This window comes from Arvicola amphibius, chromosome 6 (genome assembly GCF_903992535.2).
Source record: "Arvicola amphibius chromosome 6, mArvAmp1.2, whole genome shotgun sequence".
In the NCBI taxonomy this organism is placed as follows: Eukaryota; Metazoa; Chordata; class Mammalia; order Rodentia; family Cricetidae; genus Arvicola; species Arvicola amphibius.
This window is the reverse complement of record NC_052052.2, coordinates 144,565,108-144,590,547: the sequence shown is the minus strand read 5'-3', so window position 1 is coordinate 144,590,547 and position 25,440 is coordinate 144,565,108. Positions and strand designations below refer to the sequence as shown.

Below are 25,440 nucleotides of genomic sequence, written 5' to 3'. Positions count from 1 at the left end.
TCCTAAAAGTTATATACAATCAAAAGTGGGAAAACTTCAAATGTACTAGTTTCCTATTTTTAAAAAATAATTTCTAACATAATGAATCAAAGGAAACATATTTCCTTAACATATGTAAGACAAACAAAATCCACCAGAAAAAAATAGAATACAGTGATGCTTAATTCTGACTAGAATAAACCATTTTATGGATTTTTCTAGAATAAAAACATTAGAAACACTCCTTCTTGAGAACAACTGAGGGCCACTGAAAGGCAGCCATGTTTGAGGGCCTTGGGGGCAACATCCAAACTCATGAAGCTCGCAAGGCTAACATACTTGGGCCTATCACTGTATACTCCACCTGTCAGACCTTCTGAGCCACCTTCTCTTTCCCTCCCTAGGCCTTTGTGCATCCAAACTTTCACCTACTATTTGTAGAAACCCCAGATTACCCTGGGCTCTTGCCCCACACTAAGCCCCGCAACCCTCCTCCCAACCTTGTCTTACCCCCAAACCCCTTCTTACTCCTGCTCAGAAGCAGTGGAGACCCTCTGCTCTCCTGGGCCTGGGCTTTTAGACCAAGCATTTGCAGATCCTGTCTCACCCTCTTTGTAGATGGGAACTCACTCATGGACAGATCAGGAAACTGCCCACAGCCTATGCAGTGGTCATCCATACCAAGATTGTGGAGGTAGTCCGTCTACCAATGAAAATCATGTCACAAAAGGTGGAGCTGATTGCCCTCACTCAGGCACTCCAGATAACTAAAGGAGAGAGTCAACATCTACACTGACTCAAAATATGCTTTCTTAAAAGCCCACACCCATTCTGTCTTATGGAAAGAAAGAGGCTTCCTCACTACTAAGGGCCATCCCATTGTCAATGGACCCCTTATAGCCACACCCCTGGAGGCCTTCCAGCTCCTAGCAGAGGTAGCTATAATCTACCGTCTGGGGCACCAGGCCTCCAAGGATCCAGTGGCGTTGAGCAATGCCGGGGCCAACTAGGTAACCCAGAGGCTGGCCTCCAGTTCCACTGAATCCATGAGACATGCATTTTTTACTTCCTCCTATTAACTCTGTTACCAACCAGAGGAAAGAGACAAACTCCCAAATAAAGGGCCACACAGACAAAAGATGGACGGCTCCGCCTAAAGAACGGCCTCATCCTTCCCTGGAGCAGACACTCTCCATCATCTCTGACACCCACCACACCCTCCACATATGCCCCAAGGCTTTGTTCCTCCTCTTAGAGCCCTGCTTTGATCCTACCAATCCTCGAACCCAATTTTTACAGATTCACTCTTCCTGCCTGAGATGCACCAAGGTCAACCTTCTTCAGGGGGCTGTCCAGATATGCCAGTTCCGGCACCCGTTCCAAGGACACCAACCAGGCGAGGACTAGCACATTGACTTCACCCATATGACCATTCATAAAAAGCTCCACTATCTCCTAACCCTTGCTGACACCTTTACAGGGTGGATCAAGGCATTCCCAACTTCCAGGGAAATGATGGATGTGGGCTCTCAGGCACTCTTTGAACACATCATTTCTCAGTTTGAGCATCCAAAGAGACAACGGTCCAGCCTTTACTCCCAAAGTGGTGGAGCTCATCTCTAAAGTTTTGAACATTTCCTGGAAACTGCATATTCTGTGTCCTCCACAGTCACTGAGAGCCAAGGGCCTCATCAAACAACTCTCCAAGCTCCCCGTTGAGCTCAGGTTGCCTTGGCCCTCCTGCCTACCTCTAAGCATTTCCATGTTCTCCATTGAGTCCCTTTGAGCCCCTGCATGGATGGCCATTCCTTCTCAACCACCACCTGCTGGCCCAGGCTCCCTCACTGCCTGGCTACTTTCCCTTCTCTGGTCCCTCGTCCATTCACATGCTACACTATCTCCTTGTCACCACATCAAGGACTCATTCACCACCAAACCTGCCCACCAGTCTCAGGTGGACCAATGGGACTTATACATCACCCTAGAGAAACCTCCCTTGATGTGGGATGCCCGTCTATATGCTGTGAATATGTATTATTACCATGGCCATTTGTTAATAAGGCTGTTTTGGCCAATTAGCCAGGCAGAACAGAGCCAGGTGGGAAATCCAAGAAGAATTACAGGGAAAAAGAAGGTGGAGCCAGGGAAACGCCATCAAACACCCCAAGGAACAACATGCCAGAGCATTCCTGCTAAGCCACGGGAACGTGGCGATACACAGAGTAATAGAAATGGGTGAATGTAAATATAAGAGCTAGCAGGTCATAAGTCTGCCATGGCCAATCAGTCTAATTAATATTAAGCCTCAGAGTGGTTTGGGGGAACTGGCGGGTGGGAGAGAAACCCCCAGTTATACTCCCTTCATGGCAATACTTGGTGAACCCCTTTTGAAGCCCTATCTTCTTCAATTCTACAACCAGTTCAGTCTTCCTGATCCAGAGGATTCCCCTTTTCCAAGACCCCCTAGACTCCCAGTTTTCCTTTTGCTATTCGGGTTTGCTCCCATTCTCCGATATCACTAATTCACCATCAACAGTCATTTGTGCTCCCCTGATGTAAGGGGAGCCTGCCTAAAAATCTCTCATCCACAATCTCTCCACCCACCTCCCTGTGCCAGCCCTAGTCTCTCTGCCTGCCTGCGAGCAGATCGGGATATAAGATCTCATCTTCTGGACACAGAGGCCTCCGCAAATACAATAATGCATAAATAGGTCCTATTAGGTGCCTACATGCCACCCTACAACTGCTATCCCTTTAGATGTCTTCCAGCCATGCCTCAGTGTTCTCAATGCCAATGTATGTCAACTATGCTGGATTTCTACTTTAGTGCTGTAGTATTAGGGTCTGTGGTAAACTGATTCTATGTGGTACCAAAGAGAGATGGTCCACCTGGATGACATAGGACAGGGGCCCATGGTCACTGCACTCCTCAGGAGATCCAGCCCAGCAGCCAGAGGCACGAGCGACCTGACTGTGACAGGACAAACACGGCTCAAGGGAGTTGTCTTCTCACACTAAGTTTCCCACTGAGACCTTCCTCCTTCCCAAGGAGAGCCTCCAGCTAAACCTCAGATCTGGCTCGGGAAACAAGAAGGACGCCCTGAACCTCCGGTGGTGCCGGAAAGGTAAATCACTGTCATCTCCACAGGGCATCATGTTCTACAACTGGGTGGCAAAAATGAACTGGCTCCCAGAGCCAGTGCTACTCTCCCTAGGAGGCCCTACCCACATCTCTGGCACCACAGCTCCTCAGGGACAGCATTAGCTTAAGGAGCCACGGGCTACATGTTACAACCGCACCTACTGTCAGAAATTCCCCATAGCAAGGGCTGTGTACATTGCAGAGAATGCTGAGTGTGTGGGATTCAGGGACTAAAAGGGGAAATACACTGCCTGCCTCCTTCCTCGGTGACCTCTTTCAATGGACACCAGCAGGAAAAGCTCAGGGACTTCAGTCTGCAGGAATGAGCTCGGCCTGGCTGGACCTCAGCTGACCAGATCCAGCTCCCCATTAACATGGATGAACCTGGGCCCTCTCCCTTCTTGCTCTCTACCTGATTCTTCTCCACCTGAGTCGGGGTAAACACGCGGTCAAATAAGCCTCCAGGTCACACCCAGCACAGCTGCTGAGCCAACAGCTCTGAAAGCAAAGCACTGGTGTACACTTTGGAAACTCCAAGGGACCTGGATGTTGCCACAGCAGACATTGGTGCTGGGACCAAATGGCCTGGCTCATAACTTAAAGACCATACCCACCAAACATCCTCGGTCCCAAAGAGCAAGTTACTGAGCATCTCTGAGACGCAGCTTCCTCCCCTGTGAGGTGGCCATCAGGCCTATGTTGGAATAGTCTATGTAAAGATCCTGGAGCACATTAGCTTCTGGTGACTGCACACATCCCCTCCAGCAGCGTGGGTAATGTGCAGCCAGGCACTGAGTGTGGTGTTGGGTTTGTGGTCCTGCTCATCACCTGACTATCTCCTCTCATGTTGAAGACTAAAGGCAACAACACCTTTTACTAAGCAGATAGAACATGATCACCCTCACTCCCACAGAGCTACCCAGCTACCTCTATGGTCTTTAGATAAGCCTCTTTCAGAAAAGACCACCTAGTCAGTGCTCAAGCTCTTGACTCTCTGGAGCATCTGTCTAGGGGCTAACAGGACATAGCTGCCACCTTCTCCTTGCCCAGGCCCTGACTTCACTGGGGTGTGGCTGGCCCAAGGGCCTAGCTCAGTAGTTATCCAATGACCTGGACTCACTCTGGCCCCACGAGCAAGCTCAGGGCCAGGCGATGTGAATCTTGCCTCCTACTCATGACCCTGAACCCCATTCAGATGAACTGTCTGGCCAGGGACAGAATTGCCAGAGGCCACCTCATAGGAGCAGCAGGGAGCCATTGACCTCAGAGCGTGGGTCCACCAGGAAGCAAAGCTCTGGTGGATAAAGCTCTGCTGGGTAAATCTCCAATAGGAAAGACCCCAACAACCTCAGCCCCAGCATGTCTCTTGCTACTGCTGTGCCTCTGCACGTGTGCCGCTGCCATCTTTCTCTGGTATCCGGCATGGCATGAATGGGCATGGGAAGATCCCCGCTGCCCTCAGTGTAGTCTTGGAAATATCCTATTCTACTGGGCATTTTTACCTGTGGATTATTGTGAAGATGATTTCCTCCTAAGCTGTTTAACTGAGCAATGATCTTATATAATAATAGTGTTAGTTTAAATAGGAATTTGATGATTGGTTTTTTTTTTTAAATAAACATAGTAAGGGATTATGAAAGAGGTTAATTTAGTGGAAAAATTAACATAGGTAAATACAGGGAGATAAAATGTTGCCCCTTCCTCTGATAAAGCAGAGGCTCAAGAGGATAAAAAAATGAAACAAGAAAGTATCACACAGCTAGAACACGTGAGTTTCTGTTGAGGAGTTGTATGGGCTGTAACTTAAGTTAACGATTAAGAAGAACTTCTGTCCCAGCAGCTCAAATTCTTTCAGTCTTAATATTGGGAGATGTGGTCACAGGTTTCAGAGGCCATCATAGCTGAAAAAAGCTTTCAAAATGACGTAAGGCTATATTAAGATGTTTCGTTAACAGTTCTGAGGTGAAAAACCCAAGGAAACAATCTAAAGTTTAGAAAGGTACATGGTTGAGTCAGGGACTCATTAAGGTTGGCGAACAGGAACAGAGCAGCCCAAATATTATTAGGTGACAAGCCTTTCTTGCCAGGATTGGTTGGTGACCAAAGGCGATGATTAATTCCTTATACCCACATCTGCCCTTAGATTTCTGATAAAAACAGAAACTGTTGATGAGTGGGTGTGCACCCTGAGAATTAAGAACGACTGTTTTTCATGTATGAAAGTTTAGGTTTGTGATTCCTTTAAGATTCTTTATAAGATAATCTTTTGAGATAAATAATAAAATGATTGGTTCTTTCTTTTTTAACTGCAAAGTGGTGCCTGCCAGAAAAAAAAAAAAACTGGCTGAGAAAAATACCTTGATTGCTTATACTGTTAACTGATTACAAGCTGCTTGGGTATGAATGTTCGTGGATTTTTGGGATGTCTTGTTTTTCACTTGTAGTGCATAAAACATTTAACCATGTAAGGGACATGGAAAACATGGTGTTTTTTAAACTTTAAATTTTAATCATTCTTGAAAAAGAGAATATAGCCACATTGTAATTTTTACATTGCTTGAAACAGTTTTCTGGGGTATATAACCTATAAAGGAGAAAAAATAAAGTTAGTTAGAAGGAAAACATCAAAAAGGAGGAAAGGAAAAACATAAGAAAAGATGTAGGAGGAAAGTCAGAAGGAAGACATCAAGATAGACAGAAGGGAAACAAACAAACAAAAATTGAGTAGATCAAGTGACAGAATAATAAAATGAACTAACCTTTGGCCCGCAGAAAAGTCCTCCTGTGTCTGTGTGTCCACTGGTTCACCTGCTCTGCATCTCCTCTTCAGTGTCTCTGACCTGCTGAAGGCTTGCCGTTCATCAGCACCCTCGAGGAGATCCTGCCATGTTGGAGATGTGGGAGATGTGTCTGTTTGTGTATGTGTGTTAATATGTGTGTGTATGTATGTATATGTGTGTGTGTGTGTGTGTGTATAAGTGTGTGTGTGTTTCCTTTCACTGCATGCCCCAATTTAAGTTTTACTCCCTCAGAGAAGTTAAAGGTCCACTGACTCCTCAGGCTCACCCCCAAACCCTGAGCTCTTGGAGGCTGGTCCTCATGGCAGTGATACAGAATGGATGCCATACCGTACAAGTGTGAAAAGATGCTGTCCATCTTCAACATCTCCGTGATGGTCTAGGCACATGCCTTAGGGTTTCTACTGCTGTGAAGAGACACCATGACCATGACAACTCTTATAAAGGAAAAGCTTTTAACTGTGGTGTCTTGCACTTTCAGAGATTCAGTCCATTATCATCATGGCAGGTCATGGCAGTGTGCAGGCAGACATAGTGCTGACTGGGTTTGATCAGAAAGCAGCACAAAATGATCTGAGACATTAGGTATGGCTTGAGAATATATGTGACCTCAAAGCTTGTCCCACAGTGACACACTTCCTCCAACAAGGCCACTCCTGCTCCAACAAAGCTACACCTCCCAATAGTGCCAGTCCCTTTGGTGGTTATTTTCTTTCAAACCACTGCAGCATAGAAGGCCAGGGTGAAGGTGAGCTGTCCTCATGACCCTTCCAAAGTACACCTATGCCTTCTCCCTGTCCTCCTTTGAAAGGCAGGCCAGTGCCAGTTGTTCTTGGGCTTGAGGCAGGCTGGCCTCAACAACCTCATACTTCCCTTTGTACTCAGGCCAGTACTGAGGTTAGATCAGACTCCTGCAACTTATCTTTTCCCAAAGGACTCAGTGACATCTTCATTGAGAGCCCCATACATTTGGCCCCTGCATTCAACACTGTATGGGTGGCCACTTTAAGTGCAAGAAGCCACTCTCTACCCAGGAGAACATGTACACAACTCGTACAGCAAGACACACAAGCTGACAGTGCTGGCTAAAACCCCTAGCCTGATGGTGATCAATGTTTCTAAATATGGACACGGGGTTCAAATGAATTCCACAGCTACTAACAATAGCATCTGGAGTTGCTATGCCCTAGGCCTGGCAAGGCCCACTCACCTCTACAAAGCAGAGCACAATCTCAGTCGTCCAAAGTGACACACATTCTTCTCCAGCTCGCTGGCACTGTCCTGTCGACAGAAGACAGGCTTGACTCTGATTTAAGTCCATGCAAAAGGGGCTGCTTCCTCCTTGTGACTCACTGGCCCAGAATGACATGAGACTGGTCCTCTAGCCTGGAAGGGATGGGGGCCACGGAACAGGAAGCAAAACCAACACCAGCCAGGGGAGCCTGGGGTGTCAGGACCCACAGAGCTCTGGGGACACTGTTGAGCTCGGGTTTTACAGGCTTTGCTCTACACTGAGCTACAGGACTCACCCATCCTGAGAAGAACACCAAGAGGCATTCTGACACAGGTATCCATCTGCCTGCTAACCTCACATGCCATCCGTTAAGCTGGTCACAATGGAATCCAAGTCCTACAGCACCAAGAGATGCAGCATCTTCTACTGTGACAGTTTGAGACCAGCATCCCACTAAGGTGCCTCTACCTTGGCAAGCCTCTGAGTAAAACTGTTGTCAAGCCAATTTACAAGAAGGAATTCTGAGGCCCCGAAGGGACAAGGGTAGAGCTCATGACCAGTGTCAGGAAGTCTCTGAAACTGTCCTTGTAGGGCTGTCCACCCTGACAAGTGTCAACAATTTGTCACAGAAGACTGATTGCGGTGTGGACTCAATCGGGCTGACCTACCTGGGCTCAGCTGGGGTAGGGAGGAAGTAACCGTCTGTCTGCTGAGAAGATCATTCCTCCAGCATTCTCAGTCATCCCCTCTCAACATGAGAAAAGACAGGGGGCAGGGCAGGGGGTGTGTCCCATCAGGTATCTTTGATGCTTGCTCCAAGTAAGGACTACGGGAGCGTCTCACCCCAGGCAGTCAATCCAATCCAAGCAGGACACTGCAAATGCTGGGCCAAATTGCTCCTGGCTGGGATTTCCTGGGGAGAAGCCTGTGGTAGTTTGCTTACCTCCTCCTGCATTGGACAAAGCCTTCTGTGCAGGACGTGTCGACACGCTGCCACCGAGATGTCCTGCCCGCCTCCTGCTGCAACTGTCTCAGTCCACCCCAGGCAGATCCCTACTCACCCTGTGGTTCGGCATCCATGGAGGCTCATCGCTTAAAAGCAGAAAGACATGTGAAATGCACTGTCTTGTGGCTGAAACCCACAGAACTTACTGTTGACTGTGCCGGTCCTGCTGTGCATAGGCCCCCACCGACTTCCTCCCTTCATCTTTGCTCCTTTTAGCCAACAGCCCCCCAGTTGCCTTTTCCCCCAGCCTCTGGTCACCATCCACTAGTCAACTGCTGTGGGATAATGCTCTTGTACCCTGACAAGCTTTGTCACTCATATTGGTTTAATAAAAAGCTGATTGGCCAATAGCCAGGCAGGAAGTATAGGTGGGGCGATGAGATTAGGAGAATTCTTGGAAAAGGAAAGGCTCAGTCTGCAGCCACCACCCAGACACTGAGGAAGCAAGATGAAAATTCTTCACTGAGATAAGGGACCAAGTCACATGGCTAAACATAGACAGGAATAATGAGTTAATTTAAGTTGTAAGAGCTAGTTAAAAATAAGCCTGAGCTAATAGGCCAAACAGTTTATAATTAATATAAGCCTCTGTGTGTTTCTTTGGGACTGAATGGCTGCAGTACCAGGCAGAACAGAAACTACTGTTTAGAGTCAACTTTCTCAGGATCCACATAAGGAGAGTGATGTGAGGTTGGGTCCTCAACTGCTGGCAGCATAGGATATGGGACATATGTTAAGGTACATATCCCAGAAACAGGTGCAATTACCATGTGTCTGTTACCAAAGGATGTTAGAAAATGCATAAATTAAATAAAATAGAAAAGTGCATCTTGGTTCCCCCTTACCTGGTTTTGTGGGACTCCCGTTCCCCTTCCACCAGGGTTTATGTGACTTGATTGTCCCCTCCTTCCTGTGGAGCCACTCTTCTCTGGAAAGTGCAGCTTCTCCTCTCAGCTGGCAAGCAGCAGCATAATCTTCGTAAGCCCTTCACTAGTCTCCTCTTTACCTGCTTCCATCCATCCCATATGCGAGGTGAGGCTATGGTCACTCTCTGGGGTCGGGCACTGGTGAGGTTTGGTTCCGATGTTTCCTGGGGGGTCAAGCTCTTGTCCTGATGAGCCTCTGTAGTGGTCACATCCTCAAGTCCCTCTTCGGAGATTCTCGAAGATGGTGTATGCTGGAGGAATGAGCTGCTCTGATGGGGATTTTCATTCTGGGTGATGTCATTTTCAGAATGAATATCCATGTGCTGCTCAAGGTCATGCTGCACCGGGCCACAGAACACACTCTTGGAAGCCCTGCTTCTCTTCCGCAGGCTGCTTCTCAGGAGCTGCTCATCATGGTTGGGCTGCACTGGACCACAGGAGACGCTCTTGGAAACCCTGCTTCTCTTCTTTAGGCTGCTGCTCAGTAGCTGCTCATGGTCATGCTGCAAAGGACCACACTGCGCCCCTGTGAGTGAGGTTGGCTTTTTTGTTGGCCAGCAGTGGATGGCAGGCATGCTGTGATTTTTTCTGACTGTCCTTTTTTATGAGTTTATTATCACCTGAGATGGATATTTTGCTGGCAGGGTTGAGGTGGAATTGTCAGGCTCACTCCCTATGCTCTTCAGGAGGTAATGGCAGATGGGAGGATCTGCAGGTGCCATGGCAGTATTGGGCTGCATGAGCTTTTCATTACAGTTGGAGTTGTCCACCCAGGGTGAATTATATTTTAATATTAAATAAGTTGCCATAATGCTGTCAAAGTTGTTTTCATATAAAGACTTGCTAATGTCCTTGGGGTTATAGCCCATGCCCCACATGGCTGCCATAATGCTGGGGTTGGGCTTGTTGGGGAGTAGTTCTAAGGACTGGGTGGGTTTTGAAAATTTTTCACTGCCCTTGAGCCACTCATGTTCCATAACGCCATGTATCTTGGGCCTCTGCCTGGGGTTGGTAGTGAACAACTTGACGATGAGACTGGCAATGTGCACTGGGAGCTTTGGTGGAATGTAGCAACGTGGCTTCTGCATTTCGATCTTCATCTGATTGTAAGTTTTTCCTTTGAAAGGGTAGTGCTTTGTCATCATGATATATAGAACCACTCCCATGCTCCAGATGTCAAGTGCCCTGGGATCATAGTCTTGGCTGCTGAAGAGCTCTGGGGCACAATAGGGAAGGGTGCCACAGAACATTGTTGACTCTGGCTCCATACTCACATTGATGGCTAAGCCAAAATCGCACAGCTTAACAATCTTATTTGCATCTATCAGAATGTTTTCTGGTTTGATGTCCCTATGTGCAATATCATTTTCGTGGCAATATTTAACAGCACAGACCAGTTGTGTGAATACGTGCCGGACCTCCACTTCCGGCATATGGTCCACTTCTAAGATATGACCAGCCAGATCACCCCTAGAGGCATATTCCAAAACCAAGTAGATGTGTTCAGTGGTTTTCAAGACATGGAACAATTTGATTATATTAGGGTGATCGAGGAATTTCATAATCTCTACCTCATTTTCAATAATATTAGAATTTGTTTTACCCCTTTCCAGCATCTTCAGAGCAACTGGTACTCCTGTGAGGAGGTGGAGAGCCATTTTCACCTGAGCAAAGTTTCCTGTACTGAGGGTCTTGAGGATCTTGTAATGATCCGTGAGGACATCCTCTTCAGAGCATCTGTCCTGAGGGTCCTGCTGCATCATCACCTCCTCAGTCCTGCTTCCATCCATTGTCTATCTCAGTCCCAACTCACAATACTAGGTATAAAAAATCAAAACCAATTCTGTTACATTTTGTTGTTATATTGAATTACTATGGCTGTAAATTACATATAGCAGGGTTGATTTTGGCTTCCAGAGGGAGCATCCATAATGGCAGGCAAGGTGTGGTTGAAGATGGAAGAAGCACAAAGCTAAGGGGTCATACGCTAGTCACACAGACAAGCAAAGCAGGAGAGGGTATAAATAGCTCCATAAAATATCATACTGGGAGAGACAAATGCCATGAGAAGTCTCCTACAAACCAATTTCAGCGATACATTTTTAAAGTTACTTGTTTCACATTGAATGCTAGTGATGGCCAGAAAGATAGAAAGGGACCATTAGATGGACGGAGGCATGAAAGAGGCCTTAAGGGGAAGGGGAGAGCAGAACATATGAGACATGAAGGGGGAAGAAGGGACTACTAGGCGTGGGAGCAGTAGCCAAATCTAAGGATATATGAAAAACGCATGTGAAAATATGATCATATATGCTTATTAAAAACTACAATTTAAAAAGGAAATTTGTATGATACTGTCCTCAATAAATGAATATAGCTCCTTCTAATGGCCATTGGTTAAGTAAATATCCCAGTGTCAGATACTGTCAGCCAAGGAAACCCCAAAGGCCCTCAAAACAATAGAGACCATTGCCACTGTTCTTAACTGTTCATCAGACTTGGTGGTCAGATTCTATTAATGGACACCACTCACTTGGTCTCAGAATGTACAGAAATCAAGTTGAAGATGAGCTGCATGTTTTCTCCCTATGGGCTACTCTTCACAGTACCAAAGGTGCTCTGCAGACTGCTGGGGGAGAAGAGTCACCAGCAGTCTGACCCAGCTGTGAACCCAGGAGCTACAATAATGACTTCCCAAGCAAGACATGCTCTCTAGGGAAACTGTGCCTGAACTGTTGTGGGCTTAACAACCACTTTTCGACTGGAGGGAACTCATGTCTGATTCTGAAAACCGGTCAAGAACCCTTAGCAGGGAAGGTCATAGGCCCCAGGGGGGACCTGCTGCTGTTTTGATTTCATGTTCTCAGATGACCTTCTAAATACAACACGTTGAATATTCACATATTCATAGATTGACGCTGCAGCCAACCGTCAGTGAAGCTTCCTACTGCTGTAGCCAAAGTAATGAGATTAAGAGACAGATGGTGGAGTGCTCAGCCCTAAACTGAGACAGTTCTATCACCGCCTCCAAGACTCAGGGGAATGTGGACAAAGAAGGCAAAGAGATGCCTCTGGACATGGCATGACTTTAACACTCGTGAACTCCACTTCATGCACTCAACCACACAAGCCTGGGCTCCCCAACTCTTTATCATTGGTAGAGGAAGGGGTCTATGAGACCCCATGGCCTTCTGAGGGACTACTGGAAAGTACTATTGGTTAGAATGAAATCATTTTCTTCAGTGATGTAGCCACGGTTAAGATGCCCTTGCTCAAGGGAACACTCCTCCATTGCTTCTGGGAGTGCAAAATTCATTGTCACTATAGAAATCAACACAGCAGTTGTTCAGAATCCTACCACTAGGACACTTGCTCAACTATGTTCATTGCAGCTTTATTCATAATCGTCAGACATTGAAACAACCTAGACATCCCTCAACCAAAGAATGAATAAAGAAAATGTGGTACACTTATACAATGAGTATTACTCAGCTGTTAAAAATGACATCAAGAAACTTGCAAAACAAGGATGGAACTAGAAAAAAATCATCCTCTGCGCGCAAGGCAACCCAGATTCAAGAAACTCAAATATATATTACCTATAAGTGGGTATCAGCTGTTAAGTAAAAGATAACCACGCTATAATCCACAGACCCAGAGAGGCTAGGTAACAAGAGGGGGCTCTAGTGAGGGGGTACACGGATCTCTCTAGGAATGGGAAATGAAAAGATTTTGTGGGGTGAACTGGGGGCAGGTGAGGATGCGAACAGGAAGAATCAGATGAGGGGGGGAGAGAGTATGGGAGATATGATTGGAATGGGGGCATTTGGTGGGCAATGTGGAAAACTAGTCCAGGGGACGACCTGAGCCTATGAGGTGTGACACTAGCGAGGACTCCTAGCATGAAGGTTGCAGAGCCTGAACTGTCCATCTTTGTAACCTGGTAAGGTTCCCAGGAGTGGGACTTGGGACACCAACCCAGCCACAAACCCTTCAACTATAGACCGCCTGTAGATGTGCTGGGGTAATGGTGGCTCAGAGCTTGTGGGAGTGGTCAGCCAATGGCTGGTCTAACTTAAGACCCACACCAAGAGAAGGAGCTCAGGCCCTGACACTGCTTGGATCCCAGAAAACTGAATCTCCCAGAGACCTAGGATGGAACCAAACATGACTGACAAAAAAAGTGAATGAAATGATTCCTATGATATTCTGCTATACTCATAGACTGGTGTTTAGCCCAATCATCATCAGAGAGACTTCCTCCCACAGTTGATGGGAGCAGAGGCAGAGACCTACAGCCAAACATTAGGTGGAGCTCAGGGACCCCGAGGAAGAGGGTGAAGAAGATAGTAGGATCCAGAAGGGTTGAAGATATCAGGAGAATACAGCCCACAGAGTCAACTAAGCGGTGCTCGTAGAAGCTCACAGAAACTGAAGCATCAACCACAGAGCCTGCATGGGACTATTCTAGATATTCTATAAATGTGCTGTAGTTGTTTTGCTTGGGTTTTTTTTTTTGTGGGACTCCTAACAGTGAGAACGGAGGTTGTCCTCTGACTCATTTCCCTGCTCTTGAGACCCTTTTCCTGCTACTGGATTGCCTCATGCGCCTTGTTATGAGGGTTTATGTTTCCTAGTCTTATTGCATCTTTATTGTTATGTCATCAGGTGGTATCCCTGGAGGTCTGCTCTTTTCTGCAGGGAAAGGGAGGAGGAATGGATATGGAAGGAGTTGGGAGGAACTGGGAGGAGTGGAAGGAGGGGAGGGTGTGGTTGGAATGTTTTGTATGAGAGAATAATAAACAAGCAAGCAAGCAAATGGAGGGGGGGGATGCCCTTGCCCTTACTCTGGCAAATACTCTCTCACCCATTCAAGAACAATACATTCTAATGAAACTTAGGGGGCCACACATTAAAAAGAACATATATATGTTGGAGGGGGGCTTCTTGAGAAGAAGGGCTCAGGCAGGATAGGGAGAGGCATGAGAATGAGAAAGGGGACTGGGATGCGAATGACTAAAATTCATCCTATAACTATCAAACAATAATCAGAACTATACTAAACAACCTAATGATGCACTTCAGGTCAGAGAAAACAGAGCAAACCAGTTGCTAAGCAGTGGGCAGCAATGCATAAAAAGAACAAAAACTGAAATTAACAAAACGTTACCAGAAAAAAAAAGAAAAAGAAACAAAGATATTTGAGAAGACATATAAAACTGAAAACCGTTTACCCCAAAACTAACCAAGAAAAAGGAGACACAAATTAATATAATTAGAGAAGAAAGGAGACAATATCACTTCAGGTACCATTGAAATCCAGGACTGCTAGGAAATGTTTTGAAAACATACTTACTTTAGGTGACTGGAGAATCTGGAATAAGTGGGCACATTTCTAGGCACACATTGGCCTAACAAAATTGAAGCAACAATTTGTAAAAACATTATTAGTAGATCACCAACAAAGTTGAAAAGATAATGAACAAATCCCTAAACAGAAGAAAAGTCCAGTGCCACATGAAATGCAGAGAAGCCTGAAAGACAATTGAAGAAAGAACGATCCCTGGACTAGTCCATTGAAAGGGACAGAATGCTTCCAAACTGCTTCCAGACCACCCTGATACCAAACCTACTAAAGATGCATAAATAGGGAAAAATTATAAGCCCTATTTCCTCCATGAGGCTTGGCTTGAAAATCTTAAGTGTGAATACTCAGTATTTCACACCAGTTTCAGCAACACATGAGACAGGCGATACAGGTCACAATGGAGTGAGTTCATCTAGGACTCATCAATTCAGGGATGGTTCCACATACTCAGACTGATAAGGGATACTGCATATAAACAGAATCCACAGAAAAATCACATGCTCACCATAAAGAGGAATAAAATGTCGACGTTTTTCAGGAGCCGGAGGTGATTGTGTATCACATGACTAGCCAGTGTCATAATCAGGGGTGGAGAGAAAAGGAGAAGGGGTGGAGAGAGAAGAAGAGAGGAGAGATTCAGAGGAGAGAGAGGAAGGAGAGAGAGAGAGAGAGAGGGGAGGGAGGGAGGAGGGGGCAAGAAGGCGGTGGCCTAGTAGGAGCAGTAGCCAGTAACATAAACCCAACCAATGAGGCTTTGACAAACCACCAAACAGTCAGAGTGAAGGGGTCCACGCCAACAGTGTAATGGCAAGTGTGTCACAAGCTGTTGGGTTTAGTCACTTTAGTCACTGTGACTTTTCTCAGCTCAAGGTTCTTTTGCGAGGAGTGCTATGAGGACTCAGAGCCCTTCTCCCCAGAGAACGATGAGTGACCAGACCAAGCAAGAGAATTGTCTTTATAATGATTCTTTACTAGTAGCTTCTATAGCTAATGCATTAAGGGGGTTCACACTCTTAGCACTCATGTAATAGACAACACATAAACAATTCCATATCACAATTATTAATCCTACTAATCCTAATGCATAAACCATTCCTAACCTACCTCATTTGACTTATCAAGTTATCTATAAAAGCATTCTTAACCTTAATACAACTTATCAATTAACATTTCCTAATCTTTAATAGCATTATACAACCTGATATCCTCTGTAAGATTTCTTCAGTCCTGAAGGGACTTTTGGTTTCTTCAGGATGGATGCCCAACCGCAGAAGCTCAGCTCTTGAGCACGTAGTCTGTGGTGGTCTGGCGATGGTCCTGCTCTCGGGTCTGCTCTTGGGGAGGCAAAAACGTTCTGTCTGCTCTCCGGGTCTGCTCCCGGAGACAAAGCGTTCCATCTGCTCTGCCATGGTTGCTGCTACGAGGCTCTGCTCTAGGGAAGCTAGCTCTACTTTCAGGAGCAAGGCTCTGCTCTCGGGAGGCAGGAGTTTGGAGGATCCTACCACTAGGCTCAGCAACATGCCAGGGCCATCATGAAAGTGAGATAACTGCCTTGCTTCTGCCCTCTCTTTTATTGCCCATCTGAAACTGCCTCTTGGCCGTCCTTCTAATAGCCTCATGTCCCAGGCTATCAGTATCACTTAACACAGAAGGGTGGGGGTCCTCGTGTGGCAAGATTACTGTCTTACCAAGGTTACTGGCTGCAGCTTTTCCCCTCTCGCAGGGCCAGATGGGTGTGTGGCAGCCTCTAAGTGGGCAAAATGTTCTCTTAATGTTCCTCCTTAATAATTTGCTACTTCACATCACCACACCCCCACCCAGTTTTTCCCTTACTTACTTTCTATTTTCTGAATTATACCTTATCCTATATTTCCTATATAGACCTATCCTGTACTATCCGCCCTTCCTACTTTACCTGCACTGACAGATCCTCTTTTTTTTTTTTAACTTATTCAGAGGGATCTGTGTCCCAGGCTCATTACAAATGCCAACAGGCAAGACTGTACCTGGGTGTTGGATGAGGAGAACAGGAAGCGCCTTTCCCAAATGCGTGACTCTGCACACTGTCTTCGTCACTGGCGTCCTTGTATTGATGGACGCCAACTGTCTAGATAGCTGAACTTCCAACTGAGTCCTGATTCACGACCTAATTGGTCACACACGCAGAACCTAACCAATCAAGCCAGCCAAGCCCGGAGAGCTCAACTGACTGGGAAGGCTGAAGGCCTGTGACCTGCGTGGGTCTGTGGTGAGGAGGCTCTAGAGGGCGGGATGAGTGACACAACATAAGTATTCATTGTGACTGCTCTCCAGGGCTGTGCCTGCTCCTGCCGCCTCCCCCACCTTTCTGGCCTCTGTCCACAGAATTCACGGCATACTTCTTCCCTCCCCAGTCCTCTTCTCACCTGTAAAGAACCTGCACTGACTTTCTGAAGGTTGGAGGTCGGGTTTCTGTCCAGCCATTAGCTCTCTTCCTGAGGGACATGGCAGACAAGAAACTGTCCACCACTGGGTGGGTCTCTGTCAGCTGCTGGATTCAGGGATCACAGGACTGCAGATACTCATGGCTTCACAGAGCTGGTTGTCTAAAAGGCAAAGTGCTCTCGCTTGAGGAGCGCCAGTGTGTGCCGTCTTCACCCCTGCGCCTCTCTCCTCATTAATGCCTCTGCCCAATCTATGTTAAAAACCTTCTCTTAGTGAATTCCAAGTTTACATCATAAAAAGTCATGGCTTATGCACCTTCTTGTGGTGTCCAACGTCTTAAAAAATTGAGAATTTTCCTCATTCTGAGTCTTTTTCTATTCTCTGCCCTGAGTATGTGATGGGCCGTTCTACAACAGACATTTCTGTTTCTCAGACTTGGAAACTTTCCCCAAACATATCATAACTTTCTCTCGTATGCTGTATCTGCAAACGCTTTCATATTCTTTTTCAATCATCCTCAATTTCTTGTTATGCTTTATCGATGCCCTGAGTGTTCCCTCCAGATCTCCATTTGTGATTTTATTCCTTCATATTCTTATTGAATATTCCTGTTTAAGCACCCCTTTTAAAGTGTCCAGTTATTGCTTGCTGGATGCATAATATTCTCTCATCTCTCCGAGGACTTTGAAGAGGTTATGTAGCAGGACGCTATGAAATAGGGAACTTTGTGCAAAGCTGTGTGGTCAGCAGCCATTTGTTTCCAAGCCTTTGGGAAAACACAGCCTCCAATTTTAGAAGCTGAGTCCTACATGCAGAGCTGGAGGGAACTGAATGGTGACCTTGCTGTACTTTTAACTGAGCAGAAATCTACTTTGTTTATATTTTTTCATAATGCCTCATGGCTCTTAAAACTGTGTTACTGGATAATAGGGGAAACTGTGCCTGAGATATATTGTATGAAAGAAGAATAAATTTTTAAAAGGGACTCACTGATTCTTTTTAAAATTAGGTATTTTTAAATGTGTTTATGTGGATTAGTGTTTTGCTTACATGTATGCCTGTCAGAGGTCTTCAATACAGTTCCTCATGATTTGCTGACCCCCATGCATCAATTTAATTTGTTGCTACCTCATAACTACAATTTTGATACTGTTATGTATCATAATGTAAATATCTGATAAGCATATATATCTTATGTGCGACTGCTTTTGGGGTCGCAACCCACAGGTTGAAAACGCTGGGCTAGAGGGTTAGATGGAAAGTGATCTCAACACTGAGAGTTATGAAATCAAAACGCCTGTCAACTGCGGAGAACATTGAAGAGGGTCTACAGAAACCATTCAGCCAAGATCTAATGTGTTACATGAGCGTGAATAAGGACTTTCATCCCAACAGTGTGCAAACTGCTAGCATGTGCAGGGTGTTGTGAGGGAGGTGTCTATCAAGGAGTGATAGCTCCCCATTTTTGAGGGGATCCGGGGGTGTTTTCCGGGGTCTGACACTTCACAGGGCATATAGAGCAGTTGAGTTCAGGTCATTCAGGGTTTGATACACAGCAGTGTACCCAGGGTGCCTATGGTAGAGGGAGAGGTGTCTAACAAGGCCTGGTATCAGTAGAATTGGATGGTGGCACCAGGGTTCCGTCCCTCTACCTGCAAATTTTATGAAGTCATTGTTTTTTCTTAGCTGAATAGTGTCCCATAGTGTATAACACTTTTAATTATCCAGTCATCAGTTGAAAGACATTTTGGTTTCTTTCCATTTCCGAACTTGTGAGTAGAGCAGTCGTGAGCGTGGCTGAGCAAGTCAAGTGTCTGCGGAACAGGGTGTTGAATCATTTGGGCATATGCCATGGAGTAGACTAGCTGGGTCATATGGTAGATTTTTAGCTTTTCGAAAATTGATGTTATCTTTTTAAATTGTTGCTGTCTTTGAGGCTATGACTGGCCTATTCAGCAACTGCAACTCCCGCCATCTCTAGTGCAGTTTGGCCACTAGAGTCGCAGCCTGAGAAAATTCTGTTACCTCAGGCATCAACTCTTTCAAAGCTACAGAAGGAACATATCTAAATCTCTTTCTCTCTGAAGAAGTCAAGATTCAAATGTTGAGGTAGAATCCTGCTCCCCAGAGAAGCTGAATAGCAAGCAGCTCACCTAGCTCACCTCCTTGCTTCACCCGAGAAATTCTTGTGCTTCTCCTCCCCTTTCCTAAAAATCCCTTCTCCACCTGGCTCCTCAGCTCTCTTCATTGTGTTTTTCCCATTTGGGGCAGGGTCCATGGAGCATATATCATCAAGTGATGTTTGACTTAATCTCCACCAAAGTGCTAGTGCTGCTCTTAGCCTCGGCCCTCCCCAACCTCCTGTGCTAAATAAATGTGCACCACTGATCTCCTCCAACGCCTGGTCACTGCTGACTTTCACAGTTATTCCAAAGTCACATGGTTTGGTATTTCCAGCCGCATCTATAGGATGTTCTTGACTTTTATGTCCCAGTGGCTGATGTTTCTTTTATGAAGGTACTCAGCTGTGGGACCACCTGCTGGAAAATGGGGTGCACCTCCTTCTTCTTAAAGCCAATAGCTGCTTATGAGGTTGACCAAATCTCCCCTACTACAAATTCTGTGCACAAGATGATTTTGCTGGTGTGCTTACTAACATAGTTTCCAGGTATAAGGCTGTTGTTCTTTCATGAGATACACCATGCAAGTGCTCTCTGGGAACTGGTTGATGACTTGTTCTAGACCTCGGTGGTTACTCTGGTGTTGATGGGAATGTGGTACACTCTTAGAAGCCATGCTTCTCTTCTGTAAGCTGCTGCTCAGTTTCTCATCATGTTGTGCTGCACAGGACACGCTCTTGAAGCCTTGCTTCTCTTCTGCAGGCTGCTACTCAAGAGCTGTTTGTCATGGTTGGGCTGCACAGGACCACATCAGATGCTTTTGGAAGTCACACTTCTTTTCTGTAAGCTCTGTTCATAAGTTGTTTCTTACTGTTGTGGTGCACAGGAACAAAGACAAGCTCTTGGAGACCCTATTTAACTTCTGCAGGCTGCTGCTCAGAAGCTGTCAAAGTTAGCCTGGACAGGATGACAAGATACGCTCTTGGAAGCCCTTCTTCTCTTCTGTAGACAGCTGTTCAGTTGCTCATTATGGTTGTGCTGCAGGAGGACCACAGGACATGCTCTTGAAAATAATGGTTCTCTTATGCAGGCTGTTCAGGAGGTGTTCAATGTCATGCAGAACAGGACAACAGGACATATTCTTGGGAGTCCTGTTTCTCTTCTGTAGGCTGCTGTTCAGAGAGTGCTTATGGTCGTGCTACAAAGGAGAACAAAGAAGGCCCTTGGAAACCCTGCTTCTCTTATGTAGGCTGCTGTTCAGTAGCTGCTCATGGTCATGCTGCAAAGGACCACACTGTGCACCTGTGGGGTGAGGTTGGCTTTTTTGCTGGCAGCAGTGGATGGAAGGCATGCTGTGATTTTTTTCTGTCTTTCTTCCTTACAAGTTTGTCATCACCATGAGACTGATATTTTGCTGGCAGGGTAGAGGTGGAATTGTTGGGCTCACTTCCTGTGCTCTTCAGGAAGTAATGGCAGGTGGGAGTTTCTATGGGTGCCATGGCAATATTGGGCTGCATGAGCTTAGTGTTGATGTTTTAAAATTAAGTTGGATGACATTATTAAATATTTTCATGTAAAGAGTCTTTATTGTGCTTAATTCTATAGCCCATGCCCCACATGGCTGCCATCCTACTGGGGTTGGGCTTGTTAGGGGAGTGCTTCTAGGGACAGGGTGGGTTTTGAGAACTCTTCACTGCCCTTGAGCCACTGATGTTCCATAACGTCATGTATCTTGGGACTCGGCAGAGGATGAGTAATGAATGACTGCATGACGAGACTGGCAGTGTGTGCTGGGAGCTTTGGCGGAATGTAGCAATGTTGCTTTTGCATGTTTTCTCCTTCACTTTTTTGTAAGTTGTTGCTGTGAATGGTAGTTAAGACTCTCCTCCAAACTCCCTTGAGGCTTATTTCTGTCCTAAAGGCCTTGAGGTTCAGGTCCTGAGATATTTTTGGCACAACAGGATGCAGGAAGAAAGATTTTAAGGTGAAAGATGTCTTAAGAGTCACATCCTATATATGGGATGGTGCCCGTCATTGGCAAAGTGCATTAAGAAAGCAGCAATCACATGCCCAAGTGAATGTCGGTGGTCATGCCTATGCTGCGTGTCCCATGGGACCACATTTTCTTTCCTTGCTGCCCCTTACCTGAGGGAAGAACTGCTTTTCTTTGTGTAGAAAGGCAGCAGAATAAACAGGAACACATGCAAATGATATGCCCCCTTATCCCCTTCCAGCCCCCTCGTCTGGTGGTTGTGGGGACTGTGGGTACCACTTGAGTCTGATCCTTGTGGATGGTAGGAGCTGGTGATGGTGCCTTGGAGTACAAATCCTCATCAACTCTTCATTTTTGTTTCTCCCATTCTGGGGAGGGTCATGTAGCATATATCATCAGGTGATACTTGATTTCAGTCTCCTCCAAAGTGCTATTGCTGCTATTAGCAGGCACAGCATCGCTCTGTGGGATGGGGTTGCAATGGCTGGTCGTGTCCTGCAGGTAACACAGTATGTGAAGGGATGAATTACTGAATGTTCTGTCATTGTAAACCTCCTGGAAACTCGTGTTCATGCTCTAGGCATCCACAACGTTCTAACACTGTGGGGTGGGGTTACAATTCATAATTGGTGTCCTCGAGGTCGCACAGGATGTCCAGTAACGATGTGGAGCGAGATAACTCCAGTCTGTCAGAAATGGATGCTCAGGCCATTAGCATGGGCCTTGGAGCCTGTGCGGTGAGGTTGGATTTAGATAGCAGCAGTGGATGGCAGGGATGCTGGAATTCTTGCTTGCTTTCTTGCTTTCTTTCTTTCATACAAGTTTGTCATCACCATGAGTCTGATAATTTACTGGCAGTGTAGAGGTGAAATTCTCGGGCTCACTCTATATATTCTTCAGGAAGTAATTAATGGCAGGTAGGAGGTTCTGCGGGTCCCATGGCAATATTGGGCTGCATGAACTTAGCAATATGGTGTTGTTGTCCACCCAGGGTAACTGATGTTATACAATTAGTTAAGTTGGAAGATGCTGTCAAATTTTTTTCAAGGAAGGAGTCTCTGATGTCATGGGGCTATAGTCCATGCCCCACATGGCTGCCATAATACTGGGGTTGGGCTTGATGGGGAGTGGTTCTAGGGACAAGGTGGGTTTTGAAAACTCTTCACTGCTCTTGAGCCACTGATGTTCCATAACGTCATGTATCTTGGGCCTCTGCCCAGGAGGAGTGGTGAACAACTGCACGACAAGACTGGCAACGTGTACTGGAAGCTTTGGCGGAACGAAGCAATGTGGCTCTTGCTTATCTATTTCTTCATTTGTTCATAAGTTTTTGCTTTGAATGACATTTAAGACTATCCTTCAAACTTCAGTGAGGCTTTTTTCTGTCCTACAGGCCTTGAGGAACAGGCCCTGAGATAATTTTGGTAGAACAGGATGCAGGAAGAAAGATTTTAAGGCAAAAGATGTCTTAAGAGTCACGACCTATCAATGGGTGATGCCCGTCATTTGCAAAGGGCATTAAGAACATAGTGATCACATGCCAAAGTGAATGTCATTGGTCATGCTTATGACGTGTGTCTCATGGGACCACATTTTTATTTTCCTTGCTGTCCCTTACCTGAGGGAAGAACTGCTTTTCTTTGTGTAGAAAGGCAGCAGTATAAACAGGAACTCATGAGAATGATTTGCCCCCTTATCCCCTTCCAGCCCCCTCGTCTGGTGGTTGTGGGGACTGTGGGTACCACTTGAGTCTGATCCTTGTGGATGGTAGGAGCTGGTGATGGTGCCTTGGAGTACAAATCCTCATCAACTCTTCATTTTTGTTTCTCCCATTCTGGGGAGGGTCATGTAGCATATATCATCAGGTGATACTTGATTTCAGTCTCCTCCAAAGTGCTATTGCTGCTATTAGCAGGCACAGCATCGCCCTGTGGGATGGGGTTGCAATGGCAGGTCGTGTCCTGCAGGTAACACAGTATGTGAAGGGATGAATTACTGAATGTTCTGTACATTGTCAACCTCCTGGAAACTCGTGTTCATGCTCTAGGCATCCACAACGTTCTAACACTGTGGGGTGGGGTTACAATTCATAATTGGTGTCCTCGAGGTCGCACAGGATGTCCAGTAATGATGTGGAGCGAGATAACTCCAGTCTGTCAGAAATGGATGCTCAGGCCATTAGCATGGGCCTTGGAGCCTGTGCGGTGAGGTTGGATTTAGATAGCAGCAGTGGATGGCAGGGATGCTGGAATTCTTGCTTGCTTTCTTGCTTTCTTTCTTTCATACAAGTTTGTCATCACCATGAGTCTGATAATTTACTGGCAGTGTAGAGGTGAAATTCTCGGGCTCACTCTATATATTCTTCAGGAAGTAATTAATGGCAGGTAGGAGGTTCTACGGGTCCCATGGCAATATTGGGCTGCATGAACTTAGCAATATGGTGTTGTTGTCCACCCAGGGTAACTGATGTTATACAATTAGTTAAGTTGGAAGATGCTGTCAAATTTTTTTCAAGGAAGGAGTCTCTGATGTCATGGGGCTATAGTCCATGCCCCACATGGCTGCCATAATACTGGGGTTGGGCTTGATGGGGAGTGGTTCTAGGGACAAGGTGGGTTTTGAAAACTCTTCACTGCTCTTGAGCCACTGATGTTCCATAACGTCATGTATCTTGGGCCTCTGCCCAAGGATGAGTGGTGAACAACTGCACGACAAGACTGGCAACGTGTACTGGAAACTTTGGCGGAACGAAGCCATGTGGCTCTTGCTTATCTATTTCTTCATTTGTTCGTAAGTTTTTGCTTTAATGACATTTAAGACTATCTTTCAAACTTCAGTGAGGCTTTTTTCTGTCCTACATGCCTTGAGGAATAGGCCCTGAGATATTTTTGGCACAACAGGATGCAGGAAGAAAGATTTTAAGGTGAAAGATGTCTTAAGAGTCACATCCTATATATGGGATGGTGCCCGTCATTGGCAAAGTGCATTAAGAAAGCCGCAATCACATGCCCAAGTGAATGTCGGTGGTCATGCCTATGCTGCGTGTCCCATGGGACCACATTTTTATTTTCCTTGTTGCCCCTTACCCGAGGTAAGTACTGCTTTTCTTTGTGTAGAAAGGCAGCAGTATAAACAGGAACTCATGAGAATGATTTGCCCCCTTATCCCCTTCCAGCCCCCTCGTCTGGTGGTTGTGGGGACTGTGGGTACCACTTGAGTCTGATCCTTGTGGATGGTAGGAGCTGGTGATGGTGCCTTGGAGTACAAATCCTCATCAACTCTTCATTTTTGTTTCTCCCATTCTGGGGAGGGTCATGTAGCATATATCATCAGGTGATACTTGATTTCAGTCTCCTCCAAAGTGCTATTGCTGCTATTAGCAGGCACAGCATCGCTCTGTGGGATGGGGTTGCAATGGCTGGTCGTGTCCTGCAGGTAACACAGTATGTGAAGGGATGAATTACTGAATGTTCTGTCATTGTAAACCTCCTGGAAACTCGTGTTCATGCTCTAGGCATTCAGTGTTCTAACCCTGTGGGTGGGGTTACAATTCATAATCGGTGTCCTTGAGGTAGCACAGGATGTCCTGCAGTGCTGTGCAGCACAATAACTCCAGTCTGTCGGCAATGGATGCTAATGACATTAGCATGGACACTGTTACTCCGTGGAGCAGAATTCCAAGGCCAGCTGGAGTCCAGACACCACTGTAGATGACGTAAGCTGAACCCTGAGCAGCTCTTGCTCCTTCCTTTTCATCCACCTCCTGCAGTTGATTCTTCCCAGAGGAGATGAAAGTGGGCGAGACAGGTGGGACCACCTGAAGGGCTCATGTTTCAACTGGGCTTCACAAGCTTCCCTGCCCATTAAAAAATGTATCCACTTATTAATGGATAATTTATTGTGGGTAGCCATGGCATCATTAAGACTTCGCTTTCCTAGATCACACACGATTTCTTGACCTTTGTAGCCCATGCTTCAGATGGTGTCTACAATCATGGCCACTGGAATTGTGGAAGATGTTTCTATATAGGCCAGTGGAAAACCTTCATCCCAGAGACATAGCTATGGGTGCCCCACAAGATGGCAGGTAGTCATCCTTCATGTGGGAAATACAACAGTAAAAAAGGAGACAAGGTTTGCATGTGCATGGATTTATGTGGAGTCAGACGCTTTGGGAAATGACGATCACCTGGTACTCTGTATCACAAAGTGAATCAGTGTGCCAAGTCACCACGTGTCATTGGAGAGTCTGTGATAGCCTCTGCCCTCCCCAACCTTCTGTGCTAAATAATAGTGTGTGCTACTGATCGCTGTCATCTGGCCACTGACAGCTTTGATTGCCATTCCAACATCACACGGTTTCACACGATTTCGTATTTCTAGCCTTATCTATAGGATGTTCTTGACTTTTATGTCCCATTGGCTGATGTTTCTTTTATGAATGGACTCA

At 46.1% G+C, this 25,440-nt stretch overlaps 1 protein-coding gene across 24 annotated transcripts in view; it reads right to left on the bottom strand.

The window, feature by feature from the left end:
• Window positions 1–5,607: 5,607 nt before the first annotated feature.
• LOC119816195 (sperm motility kinase X-like) overlaps window positions 5,608–25,440 on the bottom strand; it is a 40,987-nt gene continuing 21,154 nt past the window's right edge. For 9 of the 24 annotated variants that reach the window (XM_042055208.1, XM_042055212.1, XM_042055211.1 and 6 more), the window contains 6 exons: window positions 9,005–10,584; window positions 7,449–8,245; window positions 7,130–7,305; window positions 6,250–6,326; window positions 5,881–6,002; window positions 5,608–5,705 (listed from right to left, as the gene is read on the bottom strand). In XM_042055208.1, the coding sequence (XP_041911142.1) occupies window positions 9,688–10,584 (897 nt within the window). In that variant the 3' untranslated portion in view covers window positions 5,608–5,705; window positions 5,881–6,002; window positions 6,250–6,326; ... (1 more) ...; window positions 7,449–8,245; window positions 9,005–9,687. Of the gene's footprint in view, window positions 5,706–5,880; window positions 6,003–6,187; window positions 6,327–7,129; window positions 7,306–7,448; window positions 8,246–9,004; window positions 10,903–15,651; window positions 15,669–25,440 lie in introns of those variants that run through there. The other 15 variants (XM_042055200.1, XM_042055215.1, XM_042055210.1 and 12 more) reach the window with 15 other exon arrangements.